At 38.5% G+C, this 17,211-nt stretch overlaps 2 protein-coding genes across 8 annotated transcripts; one reads left to right on the top strand and one right to left on the bottom strand.

The window, feature by feature from the left end:
* Positions 1-1,137: 1,137 nt before the first annotated feature.
* Positions 1,138-8,134, top strand: CPFTSY (signal recognition particle receptor protein, chloroplast (FTSY)). 6 transcript variants are annotated; one of them, XR_013254479.1, is made up of 11 exons: positions 1,138-1,481; positions 1,767-1,871; positions 1,967-2,183; positions 2,447-2,484; positions 3,729-3,849; positions 3,994-4,062; positions 4,159-4,241; positions 5,627-5,695; positions 7,290-7,352; positions 7,465-7,633; positions 7,720-8,134. XR_013254479.1 is itself a non-coding variant. In XM_077392420.1 (11 exons), the coding sequence occupies exons 1-11, from the start codon at positions 1,158-1,160 to the stop codon at positions 7,576-7,578; spliced, it is 1,119 nt and encodes a 372-aa protein (XP_077248535.1). In that variant the 5' UTR covers positions 1,138-1,157; the 3' UTR covers positions 7,579-8,134. The 6 variants fall into 6 exon arrangements, 4 of the variants coding, with proteins under 4 accessions (XP_077248535.1, XP_077248536.1, XP_077248533.1 ...); XR_013254480.1 differs by having other exon boundaries at positions 7,698-8,134; XM_077392420.1 differs by having other exon boundaries at positions 1,967-2,040; positions 2,125-2,183; positions 7,465-8,134.
* A 1,630-nt stretch (positions 8,135-9,764) lies between these two features.
* On the bottom strand, positions 9,765-14,564 carry LOC143888110 (uncharacterized). Of its 2 annotated transcripts, XM_077392416.1 has the most exons (3): positions 12,328-14,563; positions 10,431-11,688; positions 9,765-10,172 (listed from the first exon to the last, which is right to left on the bottom strand). In XM_077392416.1, exons 1-2 carry the CDS (start codon positions 14,327-14,329, stop codon positions 10,439-10,441), a joined length of 3,252 nt encoding a protein of 1,083 aa, XP_077248531.1. In that variant the 5' UTR covers positions 14,330-14,563; the 3' UTR covers positions 9,765-10,172; positions 10,431-10,438. The 2 variants fall into 2 exon arrangements, with proteins under 2 accessions (XP_077248531.1, XP_077248530.1); XM_077392415.1 differs by having other exon boundaries at positions 10,431-14,564.
* Between the last annotated feature and the right edge of the window lie 2,647 nt (positions 14,565-17,211).

Below are 17,211 nucleotides of genomic sequence, written 5' to 3'. Positions count from 1 at the left end.
CAAAATGATCTGATAAAGTAATTAAATAAGAAAAAAAAAGAGAGTTTGTGCAATTATGAAAACATGATAGTGCCCTTATAAGTATCCTAATTAAATAAACAAATAAAAGAGTAGATTCAAAATCAGGACAAACTTGCAATGAGATCCTTCATAGTTCAAACCCAATTCGGATAAAATTGCATGGCTTTTTCATGGTTTAGGAGCTTTTCATGCTCGCCTTACTGTCACCCTCTAAAGTCTCTCCCTCTCCACCCATCTCTCACTACAGGCACCATTAATATTCTATTGGTTACCAAACGTACTCTACAAGCAAACCTCAAGGTTGAGAAACAAAACCTCAACCATTGAGCCACAGGCCCAACCTGTGAGGGAAATGATATCAACAGAACCATGTTTTGATATTTTCACTAACTCATCTTGTCTTCTATTAGTTTTTGATATTTGCACTAGGTCCTGTTATCTTTTATTATTTAAAGAGCTGTCAAAGGTTATTTTAGTTCCCAAAAAGTTCTCACACGCCAATGAACAGAGAAAAGACGAGCTGGGTTTTTGCAATCATTGAAACGTCGTCGCGTTGATATCATTTTCCTTTTGGCAATGTAAGATTGATATAGTCGGAGATTTTGATAAGGGCGATGATATTTTCCTCCCCCTTTCAGTACGCATGCTCCCCCCCTTGTTAAGGTGATTTGACGCCAGATAGAGTTAAAGTTGGTCACTGTTCACATCAAATCACTTTATAATTATCAAATTAAAGACGTATGTGAAAGGGACTGATAATGGCACTAACTACTTTGTTTTACACTTATTTCTGATTATCTGTTGATAGCTTTTCTTGAATATCGTAAGTGGCCCATATTTTGATAATGGCACTGACCCACCTGTCAAAGGCCTAATACAATTCCCAAAAAGGTCTAAGCCGCCAGTTAAAAAGTTAAAACAAGTGACGTTCGCGTCATTATCATAATATCATCGTGCATATATGATTTATATTTTGGGGAGTGATTAATCGCCCCCTATGCGGCTATCTCGCCTCGACCAACCACAGACTTTTTCGTAGTTTTCTGAAAGAGGAGGGATATTTTGGTAATCTGCCTTACTGCCGAGGTAAGAGATATATGGCAATGTAAATGTTCCCCAAAAATCGAAAAAAATAAATGGCTTATCCTCCTCCCATTTCCTCCTCTCTCCCACAATCTTCTTCTAAACTTCATTCCTCAATCTTTTTAAATCTCTCGCGAAATCGTTTCCCTCCGACGACGAGAGCGAGAGAAACCGGAATCTCCCGCTTCAGATGTTCTGCCGGTCAGACCGGGTTTTTCACAAGGCTGGGCCGTTTGATAAAAGAGAAAGCCAAGAGCGATGTGGAGAAGCTCTTTTCCGGTTTTTCCAAAACCCGAGACAATCTCGCCGTTATCGACGAGCTCCTCTTGTATTGGAATCTCTCCGAAACCGACCGTGTCTTAGACGAACTCGAAGAGGTTTTTTTTTTCTTTCTTTCTTCTCTTCTTATCGCATTTCTCTTGAAACCAGGGTTCCGGATAAGGAGGTTGTTGCAATTTGGGAATTCTTTGCCCTAATCATAATTAGAAGCTTTTCTTTCTCTAATCAAGTAATCAATGAATAAACAAAGAAAAAAGATAGAAAGGGTTTTGGTTGCAAATTCTCTACCTTTTTTTATTAAGATACAACTCCTTAAATACAAATACACAAGGGTGTGCCACCCATGAAAAAAAGTAAATGAGAGTCGCCCTATTCCTGTGCAGGCTTTATTGGTGTCTGATTTTGGGCCAAGGATCTCAATCAAAATCGTTGATACCTTGCGAAATGATATATTGGCAGGGAAGCTTAAATCTGGAAAGGAAATTAAGGTTTTTTATTGTCAATTTTCTATTTCATCTTAAATTGTGAATGGTTTGCTGGGTTAATGTTGTTAACGAATCGGGTGGGGATTTGTTTTCTCCAGGATGCTTTGAAGAAAAATGTTCTTGATTTTCTAACAAGCAAAGGAAACAAGACGGAACTTCAACTAGGATACAGGTTTAGTTTCATAATTTTATTGGTTTTGGATTTTTTTATTTTTTTATTGGTACTTCCGACTTTGTTTGTTTTTTTAACTGTCAGAAAACCAGCTGTGATCATGGTTGTTGGAGTAAATGGGGGTGGGAAGACAACATCTCTGGGTAATATGTTGAAACACCATCTTTCTTAATCATTTCCCCAAATAACAAACTTAAGACCACACTGCCAAATCATTTTGTTGAATTGGAGAAGATGATTTCTTCTGATAATTTTTTGCGAATAATATTTGATGATTATGAAAAATGATATCTTCATGTTCCTGTGATTGGAATGTAAAGGTAAATGGTTTATAGTCTGCATATTTTGGTTCTTCTCTGAAATTTTAATTGGAAGGGAGCATGAAGTCCTTTGATAATCTGTGCAGGAAAGCTCGCTCATAGGTTAAAGAATGAAGGGGTAAAGGTGAGACACTCTTAATTATATTGCTTCATACTTTCATGTATAGAAAATTTAGTTTTGATATTTCATCATCTTAAGTGATGCTTTATTTGTATTCTGGTCATGTTAATAGGGTTCTCAGTTTGTTTAGCTCGTGTTATTCTTTACCGTGTCTAAAGGCTAATTCTTTTCCCTCAGGCGTGTAACCAATAGGAATTTATGCATCCAACTCGACTCTTATGTTGTTGGCTCTTTAGTCCTTTTTTAGCTTTGCAATCCTTGAGAAGCGAAATGCAGCGCATTGAACAGATTATTTACAAAAAATGTCCATCAAACCTCATTTGTTCTGTTTTTTTTGGCAATGCATCTTATCTTCTTTGTTTAATGATTTCCTTTCTGATAACCAAGCACACAGTGACTTTGGAAAATATGATTTATTAACCTGAGTTTCAAGGCCTAAGAAAAAAACGGCTCTGTGATATGAAATGCATTGAAAGATTTAGTGGTATATAACATGTGATGATATATTGTGTTTGAAGAAATGCAGCATACAAGTCCATCAGGACATGTTCCTAACATATGCATTGACACTTGAATTATATGTGACGATATATTGAATATAAAAAGTTTCTACTTTGTCCAAGTTTTCCTATACTTTAGTGGTACACACATGAGATTTGCAAGTTTGGCTTATTGTCACCAAGCCAACTGGAAAACTCCTTTCCCTTGTGCCGTCTCACATCATGCTTGCAAATTTGGGGTCGTGCAAGTATGGCAGATTAGGGAAAAGATTAGAAAAGAAAGTAAATAAGGTATTCACTCAAGCTGGTGAACCAAGCGTGCCTGAATGAAGCTGTCATAGAAGCATGGGGAAACAACAACTCAAAAAAATATTATACTCACTAGGTACCAGTCACATGTATCACTCTGTTTTTTTTTTTTTTTTTTTTTTTTTTTTTTTTTTTGAAATGCCAGTCACATGTATCCCCCCCACCATGAAAATCTACAAACAATTGTGGTTGGATCTCATCTTATTGGGTATATTTTATACATATTAATTCTCTGATATAAATGCACAACAGAAAGACTATATTGAGTGAAATAAACCTTTATAATTCTTGTTTTACTTTGCCTAGAGCTATAAACGTGTTCCAGTTCATGCACTACTTCATGTTTAAGGGTCAGAATTAGGAGTTAGGGCCATGCACCATATAATGTGACATTATTTGGTATTCCTTATGTAATTTCTGCTGTTGAAACTATACCAGATATTAATGGCAGCAGGTGACACATTTAGAGCAGCTGCTAGTGACCAGCTGGAAGTATGGGCTGAGAGGACTGGGTCAGAGATAGTTGTTGGCGAAGGAGAGAAGGTTAAAGCATCGTCGGGTATACCACTATGTTACAAGATAACCATGAAATTGTTTCATTAACTCTTTTGGAAATAGGATAATCCTTGTAGGTTTACATAAAATGGTTGTAGGTTTACATAAAATGGTGATGATATGCCATCTTAAATTGGTTTATGGACAGTTCTTTCTCAGGCTGTAAAAAGAGGGAAAGAAAAGGGTTTTGATGTTGTTCTATGTGACACTTCCGGGCGTAAGTATCAAAGAATTCACGGAATATGAGTTTCTAGGCTCTTGTGTCCTCTTATTGTTTCCTACTGGCATGTTTTCAATGTCAAATTTATTTCAGGTTTGCATACTAACTACAGCATGATGGAAGAGTTGGTTGCATGCAAGAGAGCTATTACTAAAGTCATTCCTGGGGCACCTAATGTATGCCCTTAAGCTATCAATTGATATGCATTTCTTACTTTTTATTTGCAATTGATGTATTGCATGCCCCCTAAATTGATACTAATGACTTTATCACTTTGGCCCAATCTGGATGATATTTATAAGCATGCTATTTTCAATTGGTAATATGATTTGATGACTTGTTGATTGCTGGATTCCATTCCTATGAGGCCAGTTCATCCATGAATCTTTGAGAGAACTATGTTATTGGTTGATAATTTAAGAAGAATGAGTCCTAGTTCTCTCTTATCTGATTGTCCCAACTATGTTGCATTACCATCCACAGCGCATAATGGCATATACACTGGAAGCTAGTTTTGACTGATCACAGTTGTCTTGCTAGGAACGGTAAAAGCCTCAGCATGAAGGAAAGAACTGTGAAACCCTCACTGAAAAATGAAGTTGTTAGATGTAAAGTGCTACAGTCAATGGCTTAGAAATGATCTTTGCAATAGCATCTTCTAAGATACAAAATAAAGAGCAATTGTTAAACATGATAAGGGAATGCAACAAGGTTGGACTTGTTGTTGCCCATCATACAACGCGGAACGTGGCCAAGGAAAAAGGGCGTCGACTCGGGGGAGTCGATGCAGACAGACACGGGGGAGTTTTAAAACTATGATTTAAACCACAGAGTATAGTTTATAATAAGGCATTTGCTAGGGACCATCGCAGAAGGCATTTCGCGGTTGGGCTGTTGCATGTGAGAGAAGCCACACGGGCTCACTTTTCAGCAGATTTTGTCTTGTTCATTTAATCTATATCGTATAAAAAGATTTACATTTATAAGTTTGTAAATAACCTAGGGGCCTGTGCATGACAACCAGTTTTTCCCATTTTATTTGATTTCCATTGGTATTAAATATTCTATGGTTGATCATGCATTATTCATTTATATGTTACCGTTAAAGAGACAGTTTAGTCTGGAACTGTGGATAACCATCAGCCACTAACTAAAACATACAGTTAGTGGCTGATGGTTAGCCAGATCTGATAATTCTATGACCTTGGTGTGGATACATCGGAGCATATCTTCTGTCTCAATTTTCAGTTTTGCTGTAGCTAATTTTAATTCTATGTGATGCATTGAAGTTATCTTGTTTGTTTTGTTAGGAGACATTATTCTTGAAAATTAAGTTTGCCTGAATATTCCTCTTCTGAGTTTGAATGAACAATAAGTCTTTGTTTCTGTTGTTTAGAACATAGTTATTTGTGGAATGCTGCTGGTATAATAGGACATTTTTGGTTTCTAATCAGATGGATGGATTCAATTCTGTTCCTTGATTACCAAATCCAAAACCTTCACCTTTAGGAGTATTCCTAATAGTCTCTGTTTATCTGATACAATTTTACAATCTTTATAGGAGATTTTGCTTGTTCTGGATGGGACTACTGGTTTGAATATGCTCCCGCAAGCAAGGGAATTCAACGAAGTAATATTTCTTCTGTGAAAAACTTACTATAAACTCTCTTTTCTTTTCTTCTTTCTCTAGAGCTCTCATAATTGGTCTCCCTTATCTTCCTGTACCATCAAAAGCTTTAAACACAGACAATTTCTGTGATTTTTATTAGTATCAATAACTTGCTTTTTACTTTTGGGTAAATAACTAAGCTATTTGTTCCATGTTACTGATTGATTATTAATGATTCTAAAGATTTAAATTGGAAGCCCAGAAGTGTATGTTTAATTCAATGAAGTAATCAACTGTCGATGAAAATTGGCTTCATCTCTTGTTTCTCTATCTGGTTTCTTTCTTACTTGTCTGAGAAGCTTTTTGACATGTTTATATTCTGTGGAATTATTTTAGACTAGAAAAATTTTAAACCCTGCAGATTAACTTTTGTTAAAGATATAATTCAATTAATGATGCACTTCAGCTAAACTCTCATTACAATTGAAGAATACATGCACAAACATGGTCAATGATACTCTAGTCTGAAAAAAACCAACAATTGAAAATATCCTTTCATTATGTGTAGAATAAGCAGATCAACTACTGAAGTGCATTGCATTGACGAATATAAATATTTCAAAATTTCTTCTCGTGTAGATATTGTGCCAAAACTTGGCCCCATTTTTCTGTTTGAGCCCTTAAGAGACTCTGTGAAGGTCTCAAGTAGCTAATAGGCACAATGGATTTAAAACTCTGCTTTGAAGAACACATACCTTCATTCAAATGCAGTGATAAAATACCTTGATTTGATCGAATTATTGCGGAAAGCTATATAAACTTCCAGGTATCATATCTGTGTTTGTTTTATTTAATTAAGTCTTTGTAAGCTTGTATTACTATCTTGTAACAATTAGAGGGTGTCATGGATCTATCTCTCATTAAGGGAGAGCACTGAAGTAGTCACCTAAGTAGTTATATCCTACAAAAACCACACATTGCTACACGTCGTTCCCTCTATTAAAGAAAGTCCCAAGTAGTTATGTAACTACCATAATCTCCTATCTCTTAAAAGAGAAAGCCTTGTACATTTTGGGAGGATGATGGAATGTGAAAAAAAAATATTTGTGCTCTTGCGTGGATGTGAGTTCCATTGCTCTTAGGTATGGTTGTGATGCTCATGATCTAGGCATTGGTGTGATGCCTTTGGTTAGTTAGTGGTGTGATGCCTTAGCTCGTATCTTTTCTTTTTAAGAAGTTTTAATTTTTTTCTTTAAATTACTATTTCTCTTGTATTTCACGCATACAATCTTTGTTCATCAATATACCCTCAAGCTGCCCTATGTCGGGGGCGCTGGTTGACTTGCATCAAGGGAGGGGACTACATTCATATCTTTTCCTTGTAATATTTAATATGCACGCATGTGTTCATATAATTTTTGCTTTATTAGTATATAAAATCAGAAATCTGATTTACGTCTTCCTGGATTTTGTTCTCAGTTGATTTTCTTCACAAGCATGGTTATTTCCAGCTTCATATGTTATCTTGGCTTCATAACAGGATTGTATATACAACCCTTTTGCTAAGAAACTTATGGTTTTACTGTAACTTCTGGTTTGAAAAATTCTACAACAGGTCGTTGGAATCACTGGTTTCATCCTCACAAAGCTCGACGGTTCTGCTCGAGGTGGTTGTGTGGTAGGCCTGGAATCTTTTGATGCATTTTCTTTTCATTTTCCTGTGGGAAATGCAACACTTTGAATTCCATCTAGCATATCATAAAAAGACGAGTCTCTGATTCTACTTGCAGGTGAGTGTGGTAGATGAGCTTGGGATTCCTGTAAAATTTGTGGGTGTTGGGGAGGGATTAGATGACCTTCAACCATTTGATGCCGAGACCTTTGTGGATGCCATTTTTTCATGACCCCTTAAACAAAGTTGCGATTCCATTACCATATCCCTAAATATTGCCATGTACAGTTAAGTATCTAGGAAAATGGATTTCCATCATCTCATTCACTTTGTTCTTACCGCCTCCTTCAGAAAGTTTGTTTTCCTTGTACAGTCCATACAAAACAATCCTGGAATACTGCTTATCCAAGATTTGAGGGTGATCGACTGCCGGCAACATGCTTGTGAATTTGATCAATATATCAGTTGGTAAGTAGATTTGGTTTGAGAAGGGGCATGGGTGCATGTTTCAGATATAGAAGAACCAGATTGATGAATCCAATGTCAAGCGGATGACATGTCCTCAGGCTGCAGACAAGGTAGTTGTATCTCCTGACTGCTCGAAAGAACAGTAACAGCAGGAGCTAATTTTGAGAAATGCATTTTCTTTCTAGATGTTTATTCTTATCAAAATGTCATGTTGAGTGTTCCCAACAGGAATTGAACCTATGAATTTGCCAAATTCGACTACAGAAATCCTCTGATGTGATCAATTTTTTCATAATGATATTGAAATGGTTACAAGTAAACTATCCGTGTGGGATAAGGTAATATCTTATTTTCAATGTGTTACTTGTTTCTCAAACATTAGATGGAGCTGCCTTAAGCCCTGTTTGTGCTACGAACCTGAATCGGTTCACAATGGAATTGAACTTCTTAAGAGGGAAGATCAGCAGGGTCGGTCCTCATTGTGCTCAGCACACAATTTCTGGGGTAAAATTCTCCATTCAATAATCCTATTCCAATTACAATCAAGAAATATATAGTGGACTCTATAGCTACCAATAAAACAGGAAACAATCCTACCTAATCCGTCGGAGAACTTCTAATTAATAGCAACAATCAATTCTTATAGAAACTTACATACCAACTTTATTCTTCTAATTAATAGCAGTAACATGTCAACTTTATTTTCCTAATTAATAGCAGCATTCAACCGAAGCAAACCTTCTAAAATTATCATGCCCAACATAACTTCTCCATCTTACGCCTTAAGTGGCATCTTCCATGAAGGTAACAGGTTGTTAGTCCAAAACCTATCACTGGACTCAATTATATTTAGGCTATATCTGTTCTTTCTTGTTCATGAAAACGGCTTTGAGAAGGATTTCACAATGAGAAGTGAAAGTTACTAGTGTGGGATTGGGTTAATTCTTTTGCAATCACTTGTCCTTTCTTCGAAAGCGAAAAATCGGTTCTCGTCCGGTCTACGTGAGAATTTCTGCCCGAACTATGTAAGTAAATCTTGTATCTGACTACATAGACTGGGTTAATCCCCTTGTAATATTGTTTTCTATCTTTAATAGTAAAAATTGGTTCTCGTCCTGTAGATGTAAGCATTTATGCCGAACTACTGCGATAAGATCTTAATCTTGTGTTTGTACATCTGCTTCTTTTCATCATATCTTTTGCTTTACGCATGATCGGATCAATTTTTCGCACGAAAGGTTAAACCAAAAGCAATAATAAGATCCAGTTCTTTAGACTTTGATGTTGGAAAAAGAGGACACGTAGTGTCTCATGGGCGTGGGAATATCAGTACTCTTCTTTAGGGACATGACATATTCGCCCCTTTTTTCTTCCCTGTGCCACCCACTTGTTGTGTAGGATAGTAATAAATGCACTAGAAGAGCTGGCGAGGGAAACAAATGGGGTGAATATATCTTCTTACCTATTTCTTTTCAACCATTTTTCCCCGCTTTTCTACTGCATATTCTCTTTGTTTAGAACCTTCTTTATTTTAACAAATACGTTTTTTTACCGCATATTCCGTTTGTTTAGATCCTTCTCTCTCTTTTTTTAACAAATTGTTTACATTGTTTACTCTCTCTCTCTCTCTCTCTCTCAACTATTATAATTATTCTGTTTATGCATAGAAGCACGGTAACATTATAAAGTTCATTTTAATCCATTTCCCTTGGAAAATGACATATTTTTGGTTCCAACTTCCAAACATGTGTATCTTACGGAACTTGATGGTGCAACCTACGTAGTAATGGTCATTCCATGTGTAAGATAAAAGACTACCTAAATGAGGCTTGATGGATCAACGGCCTCGATGACCCAATCAAGGTGCATCTGGGCCGACTTTTTTTCGGATCAACTGATATGATCATTTACAGAGGCACATGCGAGGTCCAATGGCCGTCTATTAGGAAGTACCGTATAACCACTTTCAGATTATTTTTATTTACAAATCACTAATTTATCATCAATTACTACATCACTAATATCATTACCCTATAAAATGCATGTAATTTTAGATAATAAAACACAAATTTTCCCAAATCCAGAATTAGTAATTATGCCTAGTAAGTAATTGGTAATGTAACAACAACAGACCAAAAAAAAAAAAAAAAAACACCCAGCAAGCAACATTTTCCTTTTCCCAAACAAACCCACGAGGCAAACTTTTTTTGGGTAGTTGTTGTAAGACAGACAAAAAGTAATACCAAGTGAGTAGTCATCTTTCTAAAGTCCAAAGCAGAGAAAGCTAGAACTAACCTTTCTTTTCTATTTTCTTCTAAACGTTTATTCTCTCCTCGCTGTAGAACTTGGGCCCCCTATCTGCAGAAAAGGAGAAACAGGCCCTCAGATCGTATTACAGTCATTTAAAATAACAAGTAACGGTCAACAGAAATTTGAAAATTCAAAGTCCAACACAAAAATGCCCGGGAATATTGTTACACGATTTCTTTCATAGATAATTTTATACATTAATAACAAAAACAGTCTATCAGCATAATTATCATGACAGACAGTAATTTTGAAGATCAATACCAACACAAGGTATATAGATTGAAAGGAAACATAAAAAGTGATTACCTAGATCATTACTCTTCTTCAATCCCTTTTAGAAACTTCAATACATGAAGCATTGTGGGCCGATTTGCCGGATTACCCGACAAACAGATCAATGCAATCTGCACCATTTGCAGCATCTTCTGTGTCGAGGCTGTGTTAACTATCGCAGGATCAATGACGTCTGTTGCCTCCCCCTTCTCAACCTTCCGAAACACCCAACCCACCAAATTCCCACCCTCGACCTCTTTGAAGTCGGGCCCCGTCGGTTCTCTCCCAGTAACTAGTTCAAGTAGAATCACACCGAAACTGTATACATCGCCCCTTGTTGTAGACTTCCAACTCTGCCCATATTCAGGTGGAATGTACCCAAACGTGCCCGCAATGTCAGTACTAACATGGGTCTCATAAGCACTGATCAATCTCGCAAGCCCAAAATCAGCAACCTTAGGCTCAAAATCTGCATCCAATAGAATGTTGCTGGCTTTGATATCTCTGTGGATTATATGGGGGATGAATCCATGGTGAAGAAATGAGAGTCCTCGAGCAGCACCCACTGCAATCTTGACGCGCTTGGGCCAGTCTAGAACTTCAAGAGCACCAGCTCTAGATCTTAACCAGAGATCCACACTCCCATTTATCATGTACTCATAAACAAGAAGTTTTTCTTCACCGAAGGAGCAGTAACCGAGTAAGGGGACAAGGTTTCGGTGCTTCACTTTCCCTAAGGTTTCCATCTCCGCTAGGAATTCCCGATGACCTTGCGTTTTTGCTTCGCTTAACTTCTTGACGGCAACTGTCCTCCCATCAGGAAGGGTAGCTTTGTAGACAGTACCAAACCCACCTTCACCAATGATGTTTGCATTACAAAAGTTGTTGGTAGCTTCGAGTATGTCCACCAAGGTAAGTCTCAGAAGTGGCTGTTCAAACGTTGCCACGTTGATGCTGAGGGGTTCTTTCGATCGGCTGGTACTGAGAAAACAGATGTTAGGTTCAATTGAACTATTCAATTTGCTCTCATCTTCAGCCTTTGTAGAAGTTCTATTGTCACCGCCACTGATTTTCAACTTTGAAAACATATAAACCATACTAATAGCCACAAACAAACTCCCACCAATGACCAGAACCAGTCCCCACACATTTAAGATCCGTGGTCTTAAACTCTTCATTTCACAATCCAATCCTGAAGTCCCTCCACAAAGATCTTTGTTACCCAAAAGTGACATCTTTGTAAAATTAAGGCAAATTCCGCTCGTGGGTACCAAACCTCCCAACCTATTCTCTGCCACATCAAAATAATCCAGGTTGATAAGGCTACACAACCTCTCTGGAATCTGCCCACTAAGCCTATTCTCCGAAACATCAAAGTACACCAGCTGGGATAGGTTTCCAAGTTCTGAAGGGATCTCTCCTGAAAACTCATTTCCATGAAGATCTAAATACATCAAGTATGAGAGATTCCCGAACGAGCTTGGCACCTCACCATTAAAAAAGTTTCTACTCAAGTTCAGTGTCTCAATCCTCCACACCACAGAGTCCGAAAACAACTCATCAATTGGACCCGAGAGCCTATTCTGCTGAACATAAAGGCCTACAATGTTCACCATGCTAGAAAGAGACGCTGGCAGCTCACCGATCAACTCGTTTGAGCTCAAGTCCAAATGTGTAAGCCCATTCAAGTTCCCAAAACTAAATGGGATCGAACCAGAGAGCTTATTGCCAGTTAAATTGAGCTTAACTAGACTAGTTAAATAACCTAAGGTGTCAGGGATTGTGCCAGTAAGATGATTATTCGCGAGATACAGACCTTGTAGCTTGATGGATGCTCCAAACTCGGGAGGGATTCGACCCGTAAGAAAATTATGTGACAAATCAAGCGTAGTTAAGTTTATAAGATGTGAGAGGGATGTTGGAATTTCACCTGAGAGCTGATTGTTGCTAATCAGCAGATCAACTACCACCACGCAGCTACCAAGCTCTTCTGGTATCGGCCCCGTTAACATATTATAAGAAAGATCGAAGACGCCATGGTGTTGAACGAAGCTCGATTCGGGGATGGTGACCTGTTGAAAGTATGACATTGTCTTTGATGGAATCACTCCAGAGAGCTCATTGTGAGACAGAACAAGGCACTGCAACTGTGTCAGATTGCCTAAACTTTCAGGGATCGGTCCATTTAGACGATTGTTACCAAGATCCAATGTCGTCAGTCCAGTACATTCACCGAGCTCGAGCGGTATTTCACCTTCCAGATAATCCGAATTCAGTGACAGAACAGAGAGAGCTTTGAGCTTCCCTATCTCTTTGGGTATCCTCCCTTGCAACATATTGTTACTAAGAACTAGTCTCTGAAGCGCCACCGCATTGCCAATCTCAACTGGAATTTCACCCTCTAAAAGATTATTTGCTGCAGAGAACTCCATGAGATGGATTGAATTCCAAAGATTCAGTGGTATTTTACCGGTGAAATTGTTCGAATCGAGGTCAAGTACCATCAAAGGAAGCTCTGATAAGTACTCCGGTATCCTACCGCCTATCTGATTATTCACCAAAACTAACTGAGACAGCTTCCTACAGTTTAAAAACGTGTTCTCAATAGTCCCCCAAAGAAAATTACTATCCAAATCGATTTCTTGGATCGATTTTCCATTACAAATCTCCGAAGGGATCGACCCACTAAACAAATTGTTTCTCAAACTAATCTGATTAAGCAAAGAACAATTACCAATCTCTGGAGGGATTCTTCCAGTAAAACTGTTACTGCCTAACATAATCGAATTAATTTCCCGCCATTTCCCTATCCATGCTGGCAAATTCCCAGAAAGCTGATTCTTTTCCGCGGAAAAAGAAATCATAGGAAGGTCAAAAATCTCTTTTGGAAGAGACCCAGAAAGGGAATTAAAGGAAAACATCACTGTCTTGAGATTTTTACACTTTCCAATCTCCGGTGGAATCGAACCGTTGATCTCGGACTGCGCCAAGTTTAAAATCGTGAGATTTTGAAGCTTTCCAATCGATTTAGGTATTGAGGATTTTAGAGGGTTATTAGAGAGGTCTAACATTGTTAGAGAAATAAGGTCCGAAAACTCTTCAGGTAAAGGTCCAGATATTGAACAAGAAGCCGAGAAGAAGTTTTGAAGCTTCGAAAGTCTCCCAATTTCTCGCGGTAAATTGCCGGAAAATCGGTTGATACCGATAGAAAGATCGGTGAGATTCAAAAGCCGGCCGATTTCCGGCGGTAAAGCGCCGGAAAACGAGTTATTTGAAACGTCGAGAGAGGTGAGGGTTACGAGGCTAGAAATAAGGTTGGACGAAATTACCCCTGAAAGAAAGTTATTTGCCAGGTCAAGGAGTAGGAGGTGGGAAAGATTTTGAAATTCCACCGGAATATTCCCAATCAGAGAGTTCCCGCCGAGGTCTAGATATTTTAGCCGAGTCAGATTTCCGAGCTCCGGTGGGATTCTTCCGGTGAAAAAATTGGGCCCGAGTTCGAGAGACTCCAACTGGGTCAACTGACCGATTTCAGGTGGGATTTGTCCAGTGAAATGATTATCACCCAATGAGAGCTCTCGTACACGCCGGAGGTTGGAGAGTGTGGAGGGGAGTTGGCCGGAGAGAAGGTTTTGGGAGAGGTCTAGGAGAATGAGGTTAGGGAGGGAAAATAAGGTGGGAGAGAGGGGGCCTTTTAGGGAAAGGGAGGGGAGAGAGAGGGAAATAATGAGGTTGTTTTTGCAAAGGATGCCTTGCCATTGACAGTGAGGGGTGGATGGGAGCCATGAAGGGAGGAGGTCTGGGTTTTCAAGGGTGTTTTTGAAGGAAAAGAGAGAGGTTCTTTCTGGGTTTTGTTGGTCTTGGGTGGGAATGGTAGGATGGATTGAGGAGAGGAGAAGAGAGGAGACGAGGAAGAAGAGTTTTGTTTCCATGGGTTTTGGTGTCAATGGTGAAATGAGAGAGGAAGGGAGAGGTGGGTCTTTGTTTTTTTATTCTGAGGATTGAGGAAATCTCTCTGATACCAGGCGGTTATTATCTTCTGCAGGTCTGGTAGTACTTACCAAACACCTGCCACCCGGGCTGGGTTCCTCTAAATTTACAATGACCAAAATGCCCTTATAACAAACAGCCCTCTCTCTCAACAAAGTTTTCTGCAGACTATCCAACCCTACTATTTGTAACACTCCCCAACAGAATGTGAAGAAATCTCTACAAACACAAGCCAATGGTGGGGATTGAGTGAATTTGCTGATTTTGTTCTAGAGACAATAAACCTGTGTTTTGAAACACATCCAGCGGATGTGGGTCAGAACTTGACTGAACCAAATTGTAGACTCAGCACAAGATCGTCATAAATTGGGAGAGTCAAGTGAGTTTTGATTGACTCTGTAGGGCAAAATGCGGACTTGTAAAAGAGAGCGGATGTGGGTCAGAACTTGACTGAACCAAATTGTAGACTCAGCACAACATGGTCATAAATTGAGAGAGTCAAGTGAGTTTTGATTGATTATGTAGGGCAAAATGCAGACTTGTAAAAGAGAGTCGACTCGGGAAGTCTAGGACGATAGTTTTGAAACTATGCAACCCTACTATTTAATAGTTTATGATGGAGATTTATGGAAGTGGAAGAATATAATATTGGGTGGCTCTAAATCATAGTCTTTCGGCTTGGAGTGAAAGTGGAACTAGATGTTGTTTTTGTGTAATCGAATGCCTAGACTCTAGTGACTTTTTGTTCTTGATGATGGGTTTTTTTTTTTTTTTATATCGGAGGTACGACTACTTTGAAAGGGTGTTTTGGGGATTTTATGGTTGGGGTCTTCGTCGTTTAGAAAGGGAGGAATATGTAAAGATGTCTCTTGCTTTCAAAATTTTGTCTTTTGTGCATATAGGTGTTGGGCTCTAGGGATTGAGATTGTTTTAGCCGGTAGAGAAAGCGAGGAAAAGATGGGAATAAAGGTACGTCCAGTGGAATAAAGGAGGGCTTTTAAACGTGAGCAGGAGGTTCCTTTCACGTGGGCCTGGTATACGCCCCCCTGTTTTACGGAAGGAGAGAGAGAGAGAGAGAGAGAGAGAGAGAGAGAGAGAGGAGTTTTATAATGAAAAGTTCGAGCACTATCAAAGAAGTTCGATTCTGCATTCGTGCCATCCTCATTATCTTCTTCAACAGATTTTAGGAAATGGATTTCTTGAAAATTGCTCTTTTTTTTTCTTCCTAGTACAACTATCTCCATTGAAAAACTATCCACATTGGGAGATTTTATATGGTGTAAGCACTTATAGTCCCTTATTTTTCAAAAAATCATTTCCATGCCCTCCTATCTTTAGAGGATATAGATTGGAGGGCGGGGATTATCCTATTGAAATGATTTTTGGGGAACAGCCTATTTTACGATATGTTTCATCTTATGGACGGTTTGGATCATCCCATGATGTGGTCCGTACATTACTTTTTGAAAAATAAGGAACTATAAGAGCTTATAGCCATATAAAATCTCTCTACATTGGAACCGTATGCTCGATTGTTTGGAAGAAGAGCTGCTTCTGAATAGCTTCAAATCAAAAGTGCCCATGTGATTAGCATGGGAAAATGTCGATCATATCAGACCTTGTTCTGAATATAGCTTGAGATGAGGTTTTCTTTCTATTGTTTTAGTATTATATTGATAGGAAATAGTGCTGAAAATCCCAAAAATCTACCAATTATTATGAAATATCAGCCTTTGACTTGAGACTCCTGAAGAAGGTAAATGATGTTGCCAACTGCACTGACTTCAGCTCCCAAATTATGACTCGTTTTTGCTTGTTTGGGTCTTTCATCTCCATCCACCATCATAGCGATTAAATTGGGACCAGCTACCGTATCACTTTGTCCTTGAAATACATATATTGCTTGTAAATCAAGTACAAGGGGTAGCAACTATTTTGGGCATCTTTGGATAGGGGTCTCAACGGATCTATATGTCTTAGTCATGAGTCAGGACCCGTTCAAATCTCTTATTTGTTGGATTTGATTAAGAAGTATTCTTCAGATACTATTTCTTACTTCTTGGGTCTATGTGGCAATCCATTTCAAATCCGACTGTCCATTAGAGTGTTCTAGCAGGTCCTACTTACATTTTACACAATTAAAATTCTCAAAAGAAGGCAAGCGGGTAGCTGCGAGAGTGAGCCATAGCAATGACGAAGCAGAGGGCTAGGGACTTAGGGTTAATGGTTAGAGAAGGAAGAGAAGATGCTGACTCGATATTTGAGAGAGATGATCAGATGAATGACAAAATACTAAATGTAGGAATAGTTAGAAAAAATGAAAATGACTTTTTTTTTATACTAAAATACACCTGAAAAAATACTAAAATTAAAAAAAAAGAAAAAAAAGATGGTACTTCTGCAAAATAGCATAGTAAAATCGGATGTAAGACTGTCACATAAGCTTTTGTTAGTTGTCTCGATCTTATTGCTAATAATTCCGGATGCTATAAAATGGTTAGGTTTGGCAGTTTCACCCGTAAAAAAGGGGATCAGCCTCGCATGGGGTGGGGATCCTCTGATTTGGGCAGGTATGGGGATTTAAAAAATTCCCCGGAGTGGTGACGGGGATGGCTCTAGGCCCACCTGCCCCAATTAAATACCTTGCATTATGCCATTATCAGTACATAATTTGAGTTATCAAAAAAATTTATATTTTTAAAATTCCAAACTCCCCTTCGGCCTTTGCCTTTTAGTGTGCGGGGCGGGGATCGGGATTAGATATTCTCTGCTGGGAGGGGGAATGCAACATTTGTTGCGTCCCGTCTCGTTGCTAGCCCTAAAC

Source organism: Tasmannia lanceolata, unplaced genomic scaffold (genome assembly GCF_043159265.1).
Source record: "Tasmannia lanceolata isolate RefF3 unplaced genomic scaffold, GAP_Taslan_0.1 ptg000012l, whole genome shotgun sequence".
NCBI lineage: Eukaryota > Viridiplantae > Streptophyta > Magnoliopsida > Canellales > Winteraceae > Tasmannia > Tasmannia lanceolata.
The sequence above is the reverse complement of the archived record's forward strand: the minus strand, read 5'-3'. Positions and strand labels throughout refer to the sequence as shown.

Bases quoted from the DNA above. Each gene is read 5' to 3' on its own strand.
- LOC143888110 (XM_077392415.1), bottom strand. From the start codon at position 14,329: ATGGAAACAAAACTCTTCTTCCTCGTCTCCTCTCTTCTCCTCTCCTCA.
- CPFTSY (XM_077392418.1), top strand. From the start codon at position 1,158: ATGGCTTATCCTCCTCCCATTTCCTCCTCTCTCCCACAATCTTCTTCT. The intron at 1,872-1,966 runs GTTTTTTATTGT...TGTTTTCTCCAG, and splicing joins AATCTGGAAAGGAAATTAAG to GATGCTTTGAAGAAAAATGT. The intron at 4,242-5,626 runs GTATGCCCTTAA...CAATCTTTATAG, and splicing joins TCATTCCTGGGGCACCTAAT to GAGATTTTGCTTGTTCTGGA.